General features: G+C 47.0%; 1 protein-coding gene across 2 annotated transcripts in view; it reads right to left on the bottom strand.

The window, feature by feature from the left end:
• Nucleotides 1-804: 804 nt before the first annotated feature.
• The window catches only part of LOC308173400 (RNA-binding motif, single-stranded-interacting protein 2-like), a 36,591-nt gene continuing 17,280 nt past the window's right edge, over nucleotides 805-20,115 (bottom strand). Inside the window, exons 3-14 of one of the 2 annotated variants that reach the window (XM_080548418.1) lie at nucleotides 15,658-15,716; nucleotides 15,415-15,506; nucleotides 10,646-10,803; nucleotides 9,215-9,294; nucleotides 8,907-9,016; nucleotides 8,157-8,200; nucleotides 7,547-7,640; nucleotides 7,033-7,083; nucleotides 6,641-6,751; nucleotides 5,880-5,960; nucleotides 5,389-5,476; nucleotides 805-5,187 (exon numbers count right to left, since the gene is read on the bottom strand). In XM_080548418.1, the coding sequence (XP_080404544.1) occupies nucleotides 5,396-5,476; nucleotides 5,880-5,960; nucleotides 6,641-6,751; nucleotides 7,033-7,083; nucleotides 7,547-7,640; nucleotides 8,157-8,200; nucleotides 8,907-9,016; nucleotides 9,215-9,294; nucleotides 10,646-10,803; nucleotides 15,415-15,506; nucleotides 15,658-15,716 (961 nt within the window). In that variant the 3' untranslated portion in view covers nucleotides 805-5,187; nucleotides 5,389-5,395. Of the gene's footprint in view, nucleotides 5,188-5,388; nucleotides 5,477-5,879; nucleotides 5,961-6,640; nucleotides 6,752-7,032; nucleotides 7,114-7,546; nucleotides 7,641-8,156; nucleotides 8,201-8,906; nucleotides 9,017-9,214; nucleotides 9,295-10,645; nucleotides 10,804-15,414; nucleotides 15,507-15,657; nucleotides 15,717-20,115 lie in introns of both variants that reach the window. The other variant, XM_080548417.1, reaches the window with a different exon arrangement.

Below are 20,115 nucleotides of genomic sequence, written 5' to 3'. Positions count from 1 at the left end.
TCGCTATAAATATTCTCACTTCCTGTTTCTCTTAACTATTACAGTATGGTGGATTCAGGAAATCCACACTTCACACAACTCAACCGGGTTGAGTTTGAGTTTGGTGTTTTGATATGACATGAGTATCTTCAGACATAAATATAGCAACTGTTTTCTATTTCTGTATCTATCTAGGCAAACATCTTAATATTCAAGGCTCCAGGACGTCTAGGTTAGACAGGATTAGCTTAGATCAGACGTGCTGTGTTGTTGCTCTGCTGTGTTTGGACATATCACTAATATTCTGAGAAGCAGTTAGTCAGACAGCAGGCTGGTCTCTAGGCGAGAGTCTCGTAATGACAGCTTTGTTAGTGCACATCAGAGGCCCAGATACATACAGAAGCACTTCCAAAGGGAAAGTATTTATAAAAGTGCAGTGTATGGATCTCATCAGATGTAAACATAAATCAGTCTCAGTCAGATCATCAGTTGCAAGTTCTATTGTGACTTTAACGTGTGGCCTTTGGAATGCAGCATAAATAAATGTCAATACTTCCTTCAGAAATCATGTTTGGATTTAAAAAGAGTTCATAGAACGAGAGAGGAGCTTGCATCTTTCTATGGGTATTACTATTAATTTTGTTTACTACATTGAATAATGTTCTTATACGATTTTGGCAACATAAAAATAAACTAGGTGATGACATAATGTGTTATTTTAATGGTTTCTTCTTTGCAATTTACTTAACATTTGGATGGGAAATGTCCTCTGGCTACAGTGAAGCAATTGGTTGAATGTACGGAACACAGGAACAACCATTAAAAACAAGATTTTTATTTTTTTTAAAAGAAGAAGAAAATTGACATATTCAAATTCAAAGAGTAAAACCAAGAAAGAAGGAAAAATATTTTTTCAATGAATAAAAAACAAGAGTTACAGAGACGTTAGCAACTCTGGCACAGGAAGACGAAAGTAGCCGAGTGGCTAACCAGCTAATTAGCAAACTAACCAAATATCAAAACCTCTCTCCTCTAACAAACTGTACAAAATGAGTTCTTGTATAAATAAGGAAAATGTTTACAAGCAGTGTTTAAGATGAGCCAGTTGTATGTTCAATATGTCTGAAAGATCATACATACACATTTGGATTCAATTTCATAATTCTGTTTTCTGATGAGCTAGGGAATTTTCACATTAAGCAACCAACCTATAAAACAGTAATGACAAAATGTAATTACCCCCCTATGTTAAGTCAATTTTAAGTCAATTTTTGATAAATAAGTGATCTATATCAACCACTTTGAGGAAGACATTTTGAACATCCAGTGTGGCCTGCATCTAAACACACTTCTTGGACATCTTATTTTAGCAGCAAAACATTTTTGAAACTGAAATAAGCCACCGTAGCTACGTGAGCTGGACAAGTAAGGACAAGAGTTTTTCTAGGTAGGTATGGTGATTTTCCTTTACATCAGCATGGGCCTGAAAATAAGTGCAAGTGGAACTTTGTTGCAGATTTTGTTTATGCTCATGTCCAAGGGTGTCTTATTAGTCAAACGACCACACCAAGGAAACAGACAGTAGCCTGAATTATGCCATCTTTATCTAACAGCAATCTAAACGCCATGCATTATGGCATTATATGGCATTAATAAACCTCCAGATTATTGATGAGAAAATTAGAAGATCCGAAAATTGATGATGACATAAAGTTTCAAAACCACATTTTTCTTGTATTCAAAAGTGATGGCTGACACATGGATTCATCAGTTTTCATAAAAAATTTGAAAATAAAACCATGGCATCTCCTTCACACACCGAATCTGAAAAAAACCTGCAAATGGTAGATGTATTATCTGGACAGATTGTAGAGACTTCAACAAAACAGTCACAACAACAGAAGTGGAAAACTGAGAAACGGAACCTTGAGCCAACGGTCGTGACGTCAGCTCAACCGGAAACAGCGAGCAGAGAAGGGTCCTAATATTTACAGAAAGATCGCCAAAAAATGTGCTTAACTCTCATCAGCTAACGCTAACACAAACTAAGTGGGCCATTTCCCCTACTTTCCTTTGTTTGAATAGATACCGTACTGTTCTTTAACTTGGAGGTACCAAACCAAGCAATCTGTTTTAGAAAATGAAGCACATATCTATTGACACATCCATTCAACAATATCATGTTACATTCATACAGAACCAAAAAAAGAAACGAATCCGTTAATCACTTATAGGGAATTCTACGTTTCCAAGGATGTTGCTATAGCTGGCTATCTATGCCTATGGATGAGAGCAGCATTTTTTTCTCCAAGAGAGATATTCTGACAGACGGTTTTGCTGACAGGTGGATGGCTTCATCATCTTTGGTTGCAGACATAAATAATAATAATAATTAAAAAAAGACTTTTGAAGGGTGAGAGACAGGTACAAAGATAGAGAGGAAGGAAGAAACAGTATCGCCATCAATGCGACATCATCAACAATGACATGAAAACATGGCACCCAGTGAAGTATGACGAGCCACTCATCCCAACAACGTGGGTTTCCACTGGGGTAAAACAGTCTGGTATAGCTCAGCCCTTCATAATGTTATGGCTATCTTATGGCTAAAATACCTTCTGATATTGATGATTGGCCATTTCTGCCATTCCCTCAACCATGACGGAAAAGGTTAGCCCTTTACTAAGAGATATCAGGTTCTTCACATAGAACAGGGCAACTCTAAATGATTAGAATTAAGGCTTAAGATTTTTTTTTCTTTTTTCGTAGAGTTCATAAACAATAATCAATTCATCCAAGCTTTGCTTTTTTTTTCTTCTAACTCCTGTTGAGCAGTTAACCAAATCATCTTAATGGCACTTTCATGGTAGTAGTAGTAGTAGTAGTAGTATGTGTTCTGTTGGAAAGCCATTAATTTGCACCCTCAGTTTCTATGTGTCTGTTTATTACACACACAATTGATTGTGTGCAGAGTGGACATACTGTGGCTGAGGGGGAAGGGGGCCTGCTTGACATTGATGGCATGTCTCTGGAATAGATGTGGATGTGTTTTAGTTGAAGACCATTTCACACAGACGTGAAAAAATATCAAGAGGAACAACACAGTGCTCTGGAACGGAAGTTAACATGAGGACAAAAACAGACATAAAATCATCTCTTGCATGGACCGTGTGCAAACGCACAAACTCAACAACATTTTTTTTTTTTAATCCTATGAATCTCTTACGAAAGAAAACAAAGCTAAAAAATCTACACTCTAAAAGAAAGTTCTTTCCCTATTGCTAAAATCTAATTTACTTAAAAAACTAATTCATCAAAAAGATGTTTTAGAACAACAGCAACAACAACATCATCATCATCAACAACATCAACAACAACATCAACAACAACAACAACATCAACAACAATAGGCATGACAGCTCAAAAGGTTTCAAGTGAAAGCCCATAAAGAGAAAACATACATGTTCTTCTTTCTACAAAAAAAGTAAAAACCAAAATCACTGACAGTCAGGAATTAAAACTCAGGAGACAACAGCAGCATTGAGAACAACTTGCGGCTCCCATTCTCGACTACGACAAAAGATTCTTGAGGACTCTGCCCTCTATTTATGTAATTCACCTCATTGTTTTGCTTTTTAACTTATTTGCTTTAGCTATTTTGCACTCTTTTGTACACATATTTCATAGTAACCCCACTGCGCATATCTAAGGCATATCCACGTATCTTTCTGTCTACTTTGTACAAAAGGTGAAATTCATTGTGTGGATTGAACAGCTACCATAACAAAACCGCTTAAAACCACTTCTAATGGACACTGGTGGGACATGGACTGGACACATTGACCCAAAAACCAAACCAGGTCAACTACTTTTGGAAGAATAATTACAATGTCATCTGTTTTTACAATGTATCAATATACTCATATTTGCTGAAAATTAATGTAGGTTTAATATCAGAGGACTTGCATCATATGCACTCTCTTAGTTTACCTTTGAAGGTAGAGGTCTTGTTCTGGTTAAACCTTGTTCCTTTTACCTACTTGTCTACACCTACACACGTTTTGGAAATAACTTCCCCCCCCAAATTGGAAATTAATACGGTGACTGACAAAAAATAATATTAAACAATTCTTGAATTGAAACCTAATACAGTGATTCTCAAGAGAATCAAGTTTTTTCGTAGCTGAATTTTGGATAAATGTCATATAACCTAGTAACCGAGGATACCATCAGAAGAAAAAAAAGAAAAATTCAGCGAACACTTTTTAAGTACTAAAATATTAGCATGAAACTCATATGGGTTGGATTTTAATGCCAATGTTTGACATTTACTGGCTTTGTTAAATAAACTACTTATTAAATAAAATCTATACTTTAAGTGACATATTAGAATATATGACCATATCTAAAAATAAAACTATGATGAAAACATAAATAAAATTAATTATGATTGTCTTCTGCTCATAAAAACATTCAGAGTGTTTATCAGAGTTGGTTGATGGCTCTGGTATTTATGAGAGAATGCTTTATAAGTTTCAAGTTCGATTTGATCTTAAATAATCTTAAAATAATTAATAATTCATATTAGCATATGTCTTACTCGTGAGTTAATTGGACTTACTGGATCAGTTTTCAGGAGAAGTAGCTTTAAACGGTTTTTGTTGCATTTTCCATACTTTTAAGTACACTAAAACATTAAACCAACTAGATGTGTTTTAGAGTTTTTAAAATCTGTACAAAATATTGTTCTACTGCTGCAAATGTCAAAAAAACAGACATCAGAAAATAAAAATAAAGGTTTGCATATTTTACAAAAAAAATAAAAGACACATTGTGTTGTAACGCTTTTCCTTGTATCACTCTGAGACTCCAGAATGCTTTTTAAAAAATAAGAATTTGTTATATTACGTGCACAAAAATAACCATCTGTGTCTTTTCCCCCTTTCTTAATTTTCTTTGTTAATTTTTTTTGTTTCTTTTTCTTATTTTCAGTTATCAAAATAGATCAAAGCTTCTTTGAAGAAGGCTCCCACCTTTGGTTGATCGTCTCTCAGAGGAGAGAGAGGAAAAGTCTGACGAAATAAGCATGGTGTCCTCTTTTTCAAAATACACACACATGTTCCTTTTGTCATCCATGTTCAAGTCCGGTGCTTGGTGTCGGTGTGTGCGGAGCAGAACCATTCCACAACGTGTCCTCACTACAAGGAGCTGCAAGAAACAACAACACTTCAGTAATGCTACTTCGACTGCAAATGACATGCAACATACAATATAACATACACAATATATTGTATTTCATCAATATAATTACAATTCTAAATATAAACTAATATACAGTCCATTGCGGTATTAACATATTGTTTCGTTATTATTCTTATATCACAATAGTTCTATTCGACGTCTCCTCACCTGAGCTTCACTTGCTGTGCTGGTAGGAGTAATTTGTGTGTTCTGCAGCTGCCTCCATAGCAACCTGTTGCTGCTGTCCTCCGTTCTCCTGCGACAATGGAAACCAGGAGTAGAACAGGCGTCATTACCCACAACAAACTTCACAAAGTCACTGTTATCCTCCTTCATACCCCCTGAGTCTTTATCTTCATTTGATAAAGACTCGTAGGGTGTTCCATAATGACACGCTGACGCGTTCTCTCGACCCCCTCTTCTGTAGGAACAGTCGAAGGGACGGCTATGGCGTTCGAGAAAAATAAAATCCACTTTGCGCGCGCGCGATTCTGTCTCGACACGTCCTGCCATTGTAGACTCAGTATTACTGAGGACCTGTAGTAGACAGTTGGGCTACAGAACCGCGCATGCGCAAAGAGGAACGTTTTTTCTTTTTTTTCTCGAAAGCCATAGCTGTCCCTTCCTCCATCGCTGCTTAGCGTCCCCCCGTGTCTTACCTCTACTGGGACGCTGGAGGGAGGCACTGGGGTGTACTGGGGGATGTAGGTCCCTTGCATAGTTGTGTTGGCAGGCATGTACTGAAGGGGGGAGGAGGAGGAAAACACCTGTCATTACTATGGCCATGCCACATAGAGTATATATTATTATTAATAATAATAATAATAATAATAATAATAATACATTAGACTTATATATAGCGCTTTTCTAGACACTCAAAGATGCTTAATATAGTACATATGTCATGTACATAGTACACAGTACATGTCACATATAGTACTTTCACTTTATATGTGACACGGCGCGGTATGTGGTGTGCCAGGAGGGTAGGGTGGGGGAGGAGGGGTGGATCTGGGGGTGTGTGCCAGGGGGGTAGGGTGGGGGAGAAGGGGTGGGTGCTGGGGGAGTGTGCCAGGGGGGTAGGGTGGGGGAGGTGGTGCTGGGGGTGTGTGCCAGGGGGGTAGGGTGGGGGAGAGGGGTGGGTGGTGCTGGGGGTGTGTGCCAGGGGGGTGGGGTGGGGGAGAAGGGGTGGGTGCTGGGGGTGTGTGCCAGGGGGGTAGGGTGGGGGAGAAGGGGTTGGTGCTGGGGGTGTGTGCCAGGGGGGTAGGGTGGGGGAGGAGGGGTGGGTGCTGGGGGTGTGTGCCAGGGGGGTAGGGTGGGGGAGAGGGGTGGGTGGTGCTGGGGGTGTGTGCCAGGGGGGTAGGGTGGGGGAGGAGGGGTGGGTGCTGGGGGTGTGTGCCAGGTGGGTAGGGGTACTGACCGTGCCTGCGCTGCCCATAGACAGATGGCCGAGCTGCTGTGTGAGTGGGCCCATCATGGACGTGGGCTGGATGGACATGCCATGGTCCATGGCCTGGGTCAGGACTGTGCCCTGTACCACACACACACACACACACACACAGACACACAGACACGCACACACACACACACACACACACACACACACACACACACACACACACACACACACACAGACAGTCACAGATTCACACACACAAAAAGAAAATGTGAAAAAATTGTGAATATAAAACCGGTGAATGTAAACCCTATTGTTGGCTTGTACTTTTCAACCAATAAAAATGTAAATATTTAAAAGAAGAAGAGAGAGAGAGAGTTACAGAGGGCAAGAGAGAGAAAGATGGACAGACTTACTGCTGGCTGCATGAGGTACGACTGGTGGTGCATCCAGGAGGGACTATGTACCTGGAGACAAGGGAACACACGGGGGAGGTTCTGAGAGGAGAGTGAGGGAAGGTAATAACAAGGTAATAACAAGGTAATAACAGGTAATAACTGACACTGTATGGATTACAACACAACAATCAGACTGTTCCATGGTGTGTTTACAGAGGGGTGGTTCAGTGTTAAAGGTGATATGTGACCGCAGCTGGAGAAACCGAGAACCGAAGTCACCAACCAATCAAAAATGTTCTGACTTTTATTCCGATTTTTTTTTTAAATACAATTTTAAATAACACTACTTTACATTGTTAGCAGGCTCACAAAACAAGCTGTGTTAGTTGACTAGCAAGTGGTGTGTCATTGATTTTCAACAACGTTACATTTTTTCTGAATAAAAGTCTGAACATTTTCATTGGTTGGCCGACTTGGTTCCCACTTTCCCCAGCTGCCGTCCCATACAGACGGGCGTTGTCTCTCCACTGACCTGGTAGGATGAGACGGGTGAATGCATGTAGGGCGAGAGGGACGTCTGGGCGATCATTCTGTTCGGGGCCAGACTGTAGGGTGACGAATAGAACCTGCGGAACAGACGGGTGAGAACAGGATGAGAACATGTGAAGAACATGACGAAGGCCAAATCACCAGATAAAAATCATGCAAAATAATTTAACTATCCGAATCAGAACCGCTTTTATTACATCTTACCGTAAAAGTACACAAGAGTAAAATTCTTTGGCTAAAGGATAGAGTGTAAAATTCTTTGGAGTAAGACCAAATCATAGTCAAATTCTTTTGCTTTGGTTCCTCAACATTGAGGATTAAAAAAGCACGTCATCCCCAAAAAGGCTTTCATAACCGATGCTAGGATAAAAAGGAATATACGAAGAAACAAATAGGCCTACACAGTATGGTATATATCAATGTTCCCTAGTTATTAAGTCTAAAAAAAGCACACAGGACTGAACCAAGCATTCAGCATTCCTTCACTTCCTGTAGTGTCCACAAGGGGTAATCAGATTACCACAGAGGAAGCTCTGGACTGTTTTTGTTTCGTTTCGTGAGCTGTGTGCCTGTGTTTGGCCGTCCGTACTCACCCGTTCTGTAAGGCTGTGGGGTCATATGCTAGTGTCATCCCTCCCTGAAAAAACAACACAAAGAATTCAGACCAGAGAGTACACATGAAACTCTCACATATCTATTCCGAAAACATGGCTATCGTTGAACTCCCAGGGCGGACAGGATGTGATATACTTTCTCCTTTAACAATGGACCCTTATCTTTGATTTTACAGCACACCAAGAAGAATACATACACATTACACACAGCCATTTAGCTGACGCTTTCATCCGAAGCGACTTACACAGTGAGTGCGTACATTTTTCAGTATATCTGCTTCCCAGTGTGGAACGAACGAACCCACAACCTAAGCGTTGTTAGCGCCCATGCTCTACCAACTGAGCCACAGAGGACCACACAGCACAGGAACTCACAGCAACGACATTTAAAAGGCCATATAATAAAAGACTGAGATATCTACTACCCCCTCAGCACTGCGTCTCCTGAGACACCCGCTTTTCCCATTTACTTTGGGCCCTAAGACTTCTACTGCCCCCCTTGTACTGTTTCTCTGTTCTCCAGTGTCTATATATAAAAATGAAAAAACGTCCTTCTATCACAGAGACTGCCAATGGCCCCGGGCCTGAGCTAGATTACTCTTCCTGCTACGACTGGTGGATTGATGATTCACTTGCTTCAGTCAAATGTATTGACTGTAAGTCGCTTTGGAATAAGGCGTCTGCTAAATGCCAAAAATGTACAAGGGCCTCCTCATCAGCCATCCTCACCGTGTCCCCGTCCCTGCCCCAAGGCCTCCCGTTCTGGAGGTACTTCCCCTGGTTCAGCCTCTTCTTCTGGCCCCCGTCCGCGAACTTGCACAACAACGGTTCTGGAGGCACTGTGGGAGGACCACGTTGTTAGATCACAGGGTGAATCCCGTGGGAAAAGTTGAGGGGAAAAACCACCGAGCCAGGACAAAAAAAACAACAGTATGTGTAATCTACAAGTGAATGACAGAGAAAGATATACCAGCGTCATAATCATAATTACTAAACCACAACAACACCGCAACACAGAGAATGAGAAATCCACTCACCAGGCACTCCGGGCGGAGTTTTGATGAATTTTCCATTAAAATGTTGAATAATGGCTTCACACTTTTCTGTGGACTCCATCCTGAAACAAGATTTCAATTTCATGTTATTAAAATGACGGATCGCTCTGGGGCGGGGGAAATGTACAGCTGTAGCTATACTCGGTCACGACTGTTCCCTGTCCTGGCGCCCCGCTGGTGGAACGAGCTTCCCACTGCTGTCAGGACTGTAGAGTCTCTACCTATATTCTGTCAGGACTGCAGAGTCACTACCTATCTTCTGTCAGGACTGCAGAGTCACTACCTATCTGCTGTCAGGACTGTAGAGTCTCTACCTATATTCTGTCAGGACTGCAGAGTCACTACCTATCTTCTGTCAGGACTGCAGAGTCGCTACCTATCTTCTGTCAGGACTGCAGAGTCACTACCTATCTTCTGTCAGGACTGCAGAGTCACTACCTATCTTCTGTCAGGACTGCAGAGTCACTACCTATCTTCTGTCAGGACTGCAGAGTCACTACCAATCTTCTGTCAGGACCGCAGAGTCTCTACCTATCTTCTGTCAGGACCGCAGAGTCACTACCTATCTTCTGTCAGGACCGCAGAGTCACTACCTATCTTCTGTCAGGACTGCAGAGTCACTACCTATCTTCTGTCAGGACTGCAGAGTCACTACCTATCTTCTGTCAGGACTGCAGAGTCACTACCTATCTTCTGTCAGGACTGCAGAGTCACTACCTATCTTCTGTCAGGACTGCAGAGTCACTACCTATCTTCTGTCAGGACTGCAGAGTCACTACCTATCTTCTGTCAGGACCGCAGAGTCACTACCTATCTTCTGTCAGGACTGCAGAGTCTCTACCTATCTTCTGTCAGGACTGCAGAGTCACTACCTATCTTCTGTCAGGACTGCAGAGTCACTACCTATCTTCTGTCAGGACTGCAGAGTCTCTACCTATCTTCTGTCAGGACTGCAGAGTCACTACCTATCTTCTGTCAGGACTGCAGAGTCACTACCTATCTTCTGTCAGGACCGCAGAGTCACTACCTATCTTCTGTCAGGACTGCAGAGTCACTACCTATCTTCCTCCGTAGATTGAAGATCCATCTCTTCAGGCTACATCTTAACTCTCCCTCCTAAAAGACCACGTCATCCCCACTACCGCCCCTGTATAGCCTCTCTACTATAAATATTTATTTTTTATTATTAAACATGGTAACTGCCAATGGCCCCTGGTCCTAGCATAGATAATTTTTTCTTACGATTGACTGATCTGATGGACAGATGATTCACGTACTTGGACAAATGTATTATACACTTGTAAATCACTTTGGACAAAGACGTCTGCTAAATGCCCCAAAATGTAAAATGTCGCATGTAGCATGTCGTGGGTATATATATATACGCTATACCGTAGCATGCTTATTTCATACCTGGCGAATCCCACGCCGCGGCTGGTCCCGTTAGCGTCACGGAGGATGCGTGTGGAGATGACCTGGCCGAAGGACTTGAGCATGCTCTCCAGCTCCTGCTCGTCCATGGACACCGGCAGGTTGGAGATGTACAGGTTAGTGGGATCCTGCTCCTGTTGCTGTAGAGGGACAGGAGACAATCAATCAATCAAATGTATTTATGTAGCACATTTAAACATGACACTTGTCAACCAAAGTGCTATACAGTAAAAGTACTCCTAAAGTGTAAATAAACAGATAATAAACAACCAACAGAGGAACAGAACGACACGTCAAAATAAACGTAGGCAGGAGTCAGAGTGAGTCAGGGAACGCTAAAGAATACAAGTGGGCTTTGAGTTTAGATTTAAAGGACTCGATAGAAGGGGCAAGTCTGATGGACATGGGGATGCTGTTCCAGAGGTCAGGGGCTGCGACAGCAAAAGCACGCCCCCCCCCCCCCCCCCCTAGACTTGAGCTTGAATTTACGGGTGGTTAGGAGACCCTTATCAGCAGATCTGAGGGCCCTGACGTTGGTATAGGGGGCGAGGGGGTCTGCTAGGTAGGAGGGGGCCTTGCCGTTAAGAGCTTTATAGACAAAAAGAAGAACTTTTCCCATCAGACTCCCCCATCATCCAGTCAAGAATAAAGAGGTTTATTCATAATACATAATATTAATGGAGGCATTGTTATGAAATATCACGATTCAACCAGATGGCAAGGCCTTAGCGAGTGTGTTAGAATGTCATGGATGAAACCCAACCTTTCACCTCCTTTCACACAGAAAATCTGGATCAAAAATGTTTTTTATTATTATTACACATATGAAATATGTGGAAATGTGGAATTTCTGGGTTGTGGGGGAGGGCGGGGGGGGGGGCGGGCGGGGGAGCCCGGAGTGGAGCAGAGGAGTGAATTAAAGAGGAATGCGAGACGTTTCTGATTCCAGGCTCAAAAGTGAAACCTTGTGTGACTGGTGTAGAAACAGACAGGAAACCAGGCGTGAAGTTAAGAGTTCTCACAGCAACAGGAGCTTGGCAACCGGAATAGAAGGGGCGGGGCCAAAGGGAGGGAGGGGAGATGGGAGGAGAGACAGAAAAAGAGAGAGAGAGGGAGGGGACAATAAGGGCATACAGTAAGGAGAGGGAAAAGAGGGGAGTAATGGAGGAGGGTGGAAAAAAGAGAGGGGGATTGTTGGTGCTGGGGGCTGTAGTTGTAGAGAGGGAAGTAAAGGAGACAACTAGAAGAGAGGGTGGCTTGGGGTAATGATGGGGGGAGGAGCAAAGAAAAAAGAGGGGGATTACGGAGAGGGAGGAAGAGTGTCTGTCTGTACTCAGGTTGAACTCTCTATCAGGGGAATTCCCTATTTTCTCTCTCTCTCTCTCTATCCCTCTCTCTCTCTATCTTTCTCCTGGACCTGCTCTTGCGCTCTCTCTCTCTCTCTCTCTCTCTCTCTCTCTCTCTCTCTCTCTCTCTCTCTCTCTCTGAGCTCTTTCTAACATGCTTGTATCAAACTGTTGCACGAGTACAGGGTAGGAGAATCCCATTGAGAAGCAGTAGTAGTGTGTGGCAGGTTCATAGACTGAGCAGTGAGATGAGAGCCGAGGCCTAGTTGTTCAAAACTTTGAACCTGGATCAGAATGATCTTCTTCTCCCGGATCAGATCGAGCTGGCAGATTTCCACCTATACGACTCAAAATCAGCCAGATAGATCTGATCTTGGATAGCAAAAAAAAGGAATCGAGATCATTCTGATCCAGATTCAACGTTTTGAACAGCTGGGCCCAGGAGATGGGTTCAGGGTAATAGATCTAGAGAGCTAACCGCTAGCAGACTGAGGGTTAAAGGCAGGAAGGCATTCAGACCAGCGGCCAAATGCTAAAATACCAACTATCTACCACTCTATCGCTATTGCTTCAGGCTGAAAGGCTCAGACCTTCAATGTTAGTCCAAGGATTATAACAGTGACGCCTTGTGGGCTTTCTCCATTCTCCATTATACGTCACATGTCCCAATAATAACACTGCTGTCAATAGTCTATATCCTTGTTGTCATTCGACAAACACAATGACCATTCGACTCAAACGACTCCTAACCTAAGCTCATGTTTGATGTTTGCTTGCGAGTGCTCCGCCACATCTCTTGACATTTCCCCAGGCCTCTTTATACAACACACCGCAATCCACCCAACCCACACACACCCGACCCGGTATCACTATGGATCTACCTACGCGAAACCGTAAGTGTTAAGGGAAAATTCCATTTCCCACAAATAAATCCCCTCCCTTCACACACACACTTACACACCACTCCAAACTATTCCGCCCTGACGTTCCACCCGACTCCCTCTAACAGATAGATCGACACGGAGCCGACCAACCATCCGACCAGTAATTCCACTCTTATCTCTGTTGAACCATAAGCAAAGAGTCGGCCTGATCTCAAGTCAAACAGCAGCAGGACACAGGTAGCTAGGTAGAGTTCAGCTAAAGTTGAGGTGGCTTGTCGTTTCTGTTGTAATTGGCATGTCCGTTTGTTTATCTAACAAGGAGGAATTCCTGCGCGGATTTACGATGCCAAAGCGTGTCTGCACTTATGCCTATAACACGTCCCGTTGACATTCTGAGAGGGCTTCTGGAGTTACTAGGAAGGAACCGGCTGAGAAGATGGCCTGCGCTTCCTGGGATTTCACAGTCACTTCATTGGCTCGGGGAACATTTTGTAATTCGTGAAGTAATTCAGTGGCACTGTGAACTTTCCCATAGAGTAATAATAATAATAATAATAATAATAATAATAATACATTGGACTTATATAGCGCTTTTCTAGACACTCAAAGACGCTTTACAAACTGAAAAGATCGAGTAGTAATAATAAAAAGAAGCTAAAGATAAGTAAAAGAAAGTATAGGGGTCTAATTCATTTTTAGATGACTAATGTAAGTCTAAGTGTCTTTGTAGGACAATCTACTCTGTGTACTGCAATTAGGCTACACCTAGATTTCGGGCGGAGAAGCGGCGAACGAGCAACGCCAGCGTCCTCTCTCAACCCGGCATTTGTTGAAAGAGTAGATGGGACTAACACAACTCTCTGTGATAAAGAACACAAACCGAAAGAACAAATAACAAGGCTGTTCATCCGTTCAGCCCGATGTATCATTATATATATTGTTTTATCACGACTCATTCATCAAGTCTTATCTAGCACCTGTCTAGTGTATTTCTAGATGCCGGTTAAGCCAGTCTGTCAAGGTGTGTGTGTGTGTGTATTTGTGTGTGCGTACTTGCGTGCGTGAGTTTGTGTGGTGTGTCGGGTGGTTGCGTGTGTGGTGGTGCTGACGTCCGCACGCAGAAAGGCGAGGCGCTCGGAAGTAAAGAGCAGCGTCTATTTTTAACCCCGCCATTGTTCCCCCCTCCCCCCCCCGCCCCCCCCGCCCTGTCCCTCCACAGCCCCAGTCACCCTGCGGCCCTGCAGGAGACCTTTGGGGACTTATGTGCGCAACACACAACGAAAGACAACCCACACTGTCGCCGACGCCATGGCAACCCTCTATGTAAGCTGAGCCCAAACGGACGTCGTCTCAGAACAAACCTCTCCTCCCTCAGCCTTAACTGCTTGGGTCCGTTAGGGGCCTTCATTCTTCATTCGGGTTCTGCGTTTCCACAGTAAGTCAGGTACAGGATCTGGGGGCGGGGGCGGGGTGGCAGCTTAGGTGAAGTGAACTGGACCGTGGTGTCGAGTTGCAAAGAGGTAAAAAGGTGTCTCCTGTCACGGTTCTGAGGTGTCGGACTGGGCCGCGTGAAGGAGGGAGGGAGGGAGGGAAGCCTGGGTGTTACATTGCAGTAGGACGAGGGGGCGGGGGGGTTCTGGGAGTTTTGGGTGCAGAGAAGAGAGAAGCAGAGGTGGGCGGCGGTGGTGGTGGTGGTGGTGGTGGTGGTGGGGGTGGCGGTGGTGGTGGGGGTGGCGGTGGTGAGGGTGGTGGTGGTGGTGATGGGGGTGGTGGGGGGTGGAGTGGATTAAACGCCAGTGCTCCCGGGCCCTGGGCCCTAGCCACAGGCCAGCCTATTGTATTGTCCCGGACCCATTGACGGCGGGCGGGCGGGCGCGGCGGCACCCTCCCCGGGGGGGGAGGCTCTCAATGGGGCGCCTGAGAGGCACAGAGGGATCAGCTTAATGGGCCGACAAGAGCCCCTTTGACCACGGACGCCCACACAAAGACCTCATGACAGGACTCACGCAGCAGGGGGGCCGGTTAGCAAGCACACACACACAGCCACACAGGGAGGGAGGGAGGGAGGGAGGGAGAAGGGAGGAGGGAGGGAGGGAGGGAGGGAGGGAGGGGGGAGAAGGAAGGAAGGAAGGAGGGAGGGAGGGAGGGAGGGACGGGGGAGAAGGAAGGAAGGAAGGAGGGAGGGAGGGAGGGAAGGAAGGAAGGAAGGAAGGAAGGAGGGAGGGAGGAGGAGGGATGGGCGAGAAGGAAGGAAGGAAGGAAGGAGGGAGGGAGGGAAGAGGAGGAGGGATGGGCGAGAAGGAAGGAAGGAAGGAAGGAGGGAGGGAGGGAAGGAGAGAAAGGAGGAGATTGTCGGACAGGCTAACTAAGGTAAACACCACAAGTGTTTATCTCCATAAGCCCTGTGACGGTTTGTGTTGCGTACAACAGCTGACTTTTGTTTGAAGAGGGAGTGTGTTTGTGTGTGTGTGTGTGTGTGTGTGTGTGTGTGTTTTGGAGGGAGGGGGGGAGGGTGTCTTACCTTGGCCATCTGAGCCTGGACTCCACTGGACTTCAGGGCCGTCACCGCCTTCTGAGCCGCTGCCGGACTGTCAAAGTCCACGAAGCCATACCCTACACATCCACACACACACACACACACACACACACACACACACACACACACACACACGCACAAACATATCAACGATAGGATCGCTTTCCGTCGGCGGAAATGCATGTTCAGCAACTGACAAACGACCTCCGAAGTTCGAACGAAACTCACCTTTGCACTTGTTTGTGGTTTTGTCCAGGATGGCCTTGGTGGAGACTATCTTCCCATACCTTCAAACGTAAACAACACACACACACACAACACGGTGTCAGGGACAGGCGAGGTGACTATAGGACACTGTAGAACCTGCTCCACCCACACACACACACACACACACACAAACACACACATACGCACACACACACGCACACATACGCACATATATACGCACACATACGCACACACACACGCACACATACGCACATATATACGCACACATACGCACACACACACGCACACATACACACGCACACACACACACACACACGCACACGCACACATACGCACACACACACACACACACGCACACACACACGCACACACACACGCACACACACACACACACAGCAGACAGCGACATCTCCTCAGGCTGTGTGTGACTACAGGTGTAAACATGTAGCAGTCTCTCTCTCTCAGAGTCAATGGGGCCTGTTTAATGTGATCTGTACCGGTGCAGAAGGCCAGGTCTGCCTCCCTCTCCTCCCCTCCCCCTCCCCTCTCCTCCTCCTCCCCCCTCCTGTCTTTGTCTGCTGAAGGGGAGAGCAGGTACAGTAACTGCTGTTGTGTTGATCAGACAGTAGAGGAGACAGCACCCCGGGGCGTCTGTCTTTATCCCATATGCATGTCCGCTCCGATTCCTCCTCATAGTACACAACGTCACACACACACACACACACACACACAAACACACACACACGCACAAACACACACACACACACACACAGACAAACACACACACAGACAAACACCACATAGACAAATACACACGCGCGCACACACACAGACACATAGACAAACACACACACAAAGACACATATGCACACACACACAACACACACAAACACATAGACAAACACAAACACGCGCACACACACACAAACACATAGACAAACACACACACGCGCACACACAGACAAACACACAAACACACACACACACAAACACACACAGTATCTCCATTCTCGTCTAAATAGTGCAACGGTCACATTGGTTGTCTTGGGTTATTAGGTTTACACGCTACTACCCCACCTTTCTAGAGAGAAAGGGAAGCCTGCAACCCAACACACGGTCGGTTGATGTTGCATAAACAAACAAAAAGACGTAGTTCAATACTGACTAGTACAGTAGTGCTTAACGCACATCCACATACACCACACACAGCCTGTGCTGCCATGGTGACAGTTACTGAACATAACTAAAAGCATGTTATGGTTATAGTGGCACCGAGGAATCTCAAATATAAAACAATATGGTACAGACAACCCCCCCCCCCCCCCAAACCTGATCCCTCACCCCTTCCTGTCCCCTGTCTCTCTCACCCTCTCACTCACCCTCCCTCCCTCTCTCTCACTGTCCCTCTCTCTCTCTCCCTCCCTCTCTCTCACTCTGCCTCCTTCTCGCTCTACCTCCCTCTCCCTCCCTCTCTCTCTCCCTCCCTCCCTCTCTCTCACTCTGCCCCTCTCTCTCACTCTCTCTCTCTCTCTCTCTCTCTCTCTACCCCTCCTCTCTTTCTCCTACTCCTAAAAGAATATATACAGTCATATATTAAATTGCGGTCCTCTGTGTGTGTCTCAGTCGGCAGAGCACAGCGCTAACAGCGCTTAGCTTGTGGGGTTTGATTCCCGCTGGGACCAGAATAATAATAATATGTATATACAGAGAAATGAAATGTAACTCAATGCAGTGTAAAGTGGCTTTGGATAAAAGCCTCAGCTAAATGGCTTATATACACTGTGTTAGGGTTGGGCGGTTATACGGTTATACGGTCCTGTCTGGGGGGGGGGGGGGATCTCGGGGGGGTTTCTGTCTCTGGGTAATGTAGTCAGTGAGGGGAGGGGGTCCTGTCTCTGTGTAATGTAGTCAGTGAGGGGGGGGGGTTCTGTCTCTGTGTAATGTAGTCAGCGAAGGGGGGGGTTCTGTCTCTGGGTAATGTAGTCAGTGAGGGGAGGGGGGTGGTTCTGTCTCTGGGTAATGTAGTCAGTGAGGGGAGGAGGGTCCTGTCTCTGGGTAATGTAGTCAGTGAGGGGAGGAGGGGGGTTCTGTCTCTGGGTAATGTAGTCAGCGAAGGGGGGGGGGTGTCTCTGGGTAATGAAGTCAGCGAGGGGGGGCCGCTGTTCCTATGGCTGGGCGACACATTGGCTGGGCGGAGTGTACACTGTAACCTGATCCCTCACCCCTTCCTGTCCTCTGTCTCTCTCACCCTCCCTCTCTCTCTCCCTCCCTCTCTCCCTCCCTCCCTCTCTCACTCTGCCTCCTTCTCCCTCCCTCTCTCTCTCCTTCCCTCTCTCCCTCCCTCCCTCTCTCACTCTGCCTCCTTCTCGCTCCCTCTCTCTCTCCTTCCCTCTCTCCCTCCCTCCCTCTCTCTCACTCTCTCTCTCTCTCTCCCTCCCTCCCTCTCTCTCTCTCTACCTCCCTCTCTCTCTACCTCCCTCTCTCTCTACCTCCCTCTCTTTTCTCCTACTCTCCTGTTCTCTACCACCGCTCCACTGAGGGAGCTCATCGCTCATCCGTCACCTCTGGGTCTTAAAGTCCCCCTCCTCCTCGCTAACAAGGGAAATCCGCACAAATCTCCACACGCCGTATATATAGAAGGGGGTTTGTCCTCCTGTGTGCCAACAAGCTCTGTACACGACAGAGAGAGAGCACGCTTCAGCTGACACATGTCACGAAACGTCGATGAAACAGATTAGACAGACGACATCGGCACGCACACCGGGGGAGGCTGGCAGGAGGTTGTCATCGGAGGAACGGGACGAATGCGCTCCACGCCGTTCCTCATTCCATTCCGCGCCTTAAAAAAAAAACGAGCCCCCGAACACGGGCTCCGTGTTGTGACTAACAACACTTAGCCGTCCTGTCGGACCAGTTCAAAGGTCGCGAGGGCTGCGACCCCTCCGACCTCCCCCCCCACCTCAGGCCTCGACAGTTGTGGCGGGGACGTTGACTTAGCCGTGACCTCTGACCCACTTAGAAGCTTCTGGCATTCTTTCCCTACTACAATTAAGTCCCCCCCCTCACACACACCGCCCCACCCCAAGGCTGGTTCTTCTGCTCTTTCTGCAGCGACACACCTTTCCCTTCTTCTCTCTCTTCACCTACCTCCCTCCCAGGCCTCCCTCCTTTCCTAACCTCCCTGTCAACCTCCCTGTCTATTGCCCCCAAGGTCCCAGCTGTGCAGAAATGACAGATCCTCTCTGGGTCACACCCACCCATCTGGCCTCAGTTATCAACACTTCATTATATGGGAATGCACCCAGCCCTTCATTATATGGGAGGCTGGGGGAGGTAGAACACCAGGGGAGGCTGGTGGAGGGAGAACACCAGGGGAGGCTGGTGGAGGTGGAACACCAGGGGAGGTTGGTGGAGGTAGAACACCAGGGGAGGCTGGGGGAGGTAGAACACCAGGGGAGGCTGGTGGAGGGAGAACACCAGGGGAGGCTGGTGGAGGGAGAACACCAGGGGAGGCTGGTGGAGGTAGAACTCCAGGAGGAGGCTGGGGGAGGTAGAGCACCAGGGGAGGCTGGGGGAGGTAGAACACCAGGGGAGGCTGGGGGAGGTGGAACACCAGGGGAGGCTGGTGGAGGTAGAACACCAGGGGAGGCTAGGGGAGGTAGAACACCAGGGGAGGCTGGTGGAGGTAGAACACCAGGGGAGGCTGGTGGAGGTAGAACACCAGGGGAGGCTAGTGGAGGTAGAACACCAGGGGAGGCTGGTGGAGGTAGAACACCAGGGGAGGCTGGTGGAGGTAGAACACAGGGGAGGCTGGTGGAGGTAGAACACAGGGGGAGGCTGGTGGAGGTAGAACACCAGGGGAGGCTGGTGGAGGTAGAACACCAGGGGAGGCTGGTGGAGGTAGAACACCAGGGGAGGCTGGGGGAGGTAGAACACCAGGGGAGGCTGGTGGAGATAGAACACCAGGGGAGGCTGGGGGAGGTAGAACACCAGGGGAGGCTGGTGGAGGTAGAACACCAGGGGAGGCTGGTGGAGGTAGAACACCAGGGGAGGCTGGTGGAGGTAGAACACCAGGGGAGGCTGGGGGAGGTAGAACACCAGGGGAGGCTGGGGGAGGTAGAACACCAGGGGAGGCTGGTGGAGGTAGAACACCAGGGGAGGCTGGTGGAGGTAGAACACCAGGGGAGGCTGGTGGAGGTAGAACACCAGGGGAGGCTGGTGGAGGTAGAACACCAGGGGAGGCTGGTGGAGGTAGAACACCAGGGGAGGCTGGTGGAGGTAGAACACCAGGGGAGGCTGGTGGAGGTAGAACACCAGGGGAGGCTGGTGGAGGTAGAACACCAGGGGAGGCTGGTGGAGGTAGAACACAGGGGGAGGCTGGTGGAGGTAGAACACCAGGGGAGGCTGGCGGAGGTAGAACACCAGGGGAGGCTGGCGGAGGTAGAACACCAGGGGAGG

Source organism: Nansenia antarctica, assembly GCF_963989245.1.
Source record: "Nansenia antarctica genome assembly, chromosome: 18".
Lineage (NCBI taxonomy): Eukaryota > Metazoa > Chordata > Actinopteri > Argentiniformes > Microstomatidae > Nansenia > Nansenia antarctica.
Note: the sequence above shows the minus strand (reverse complement) of the source record. Positions and strands in the feature narration are given on the sequence as shown.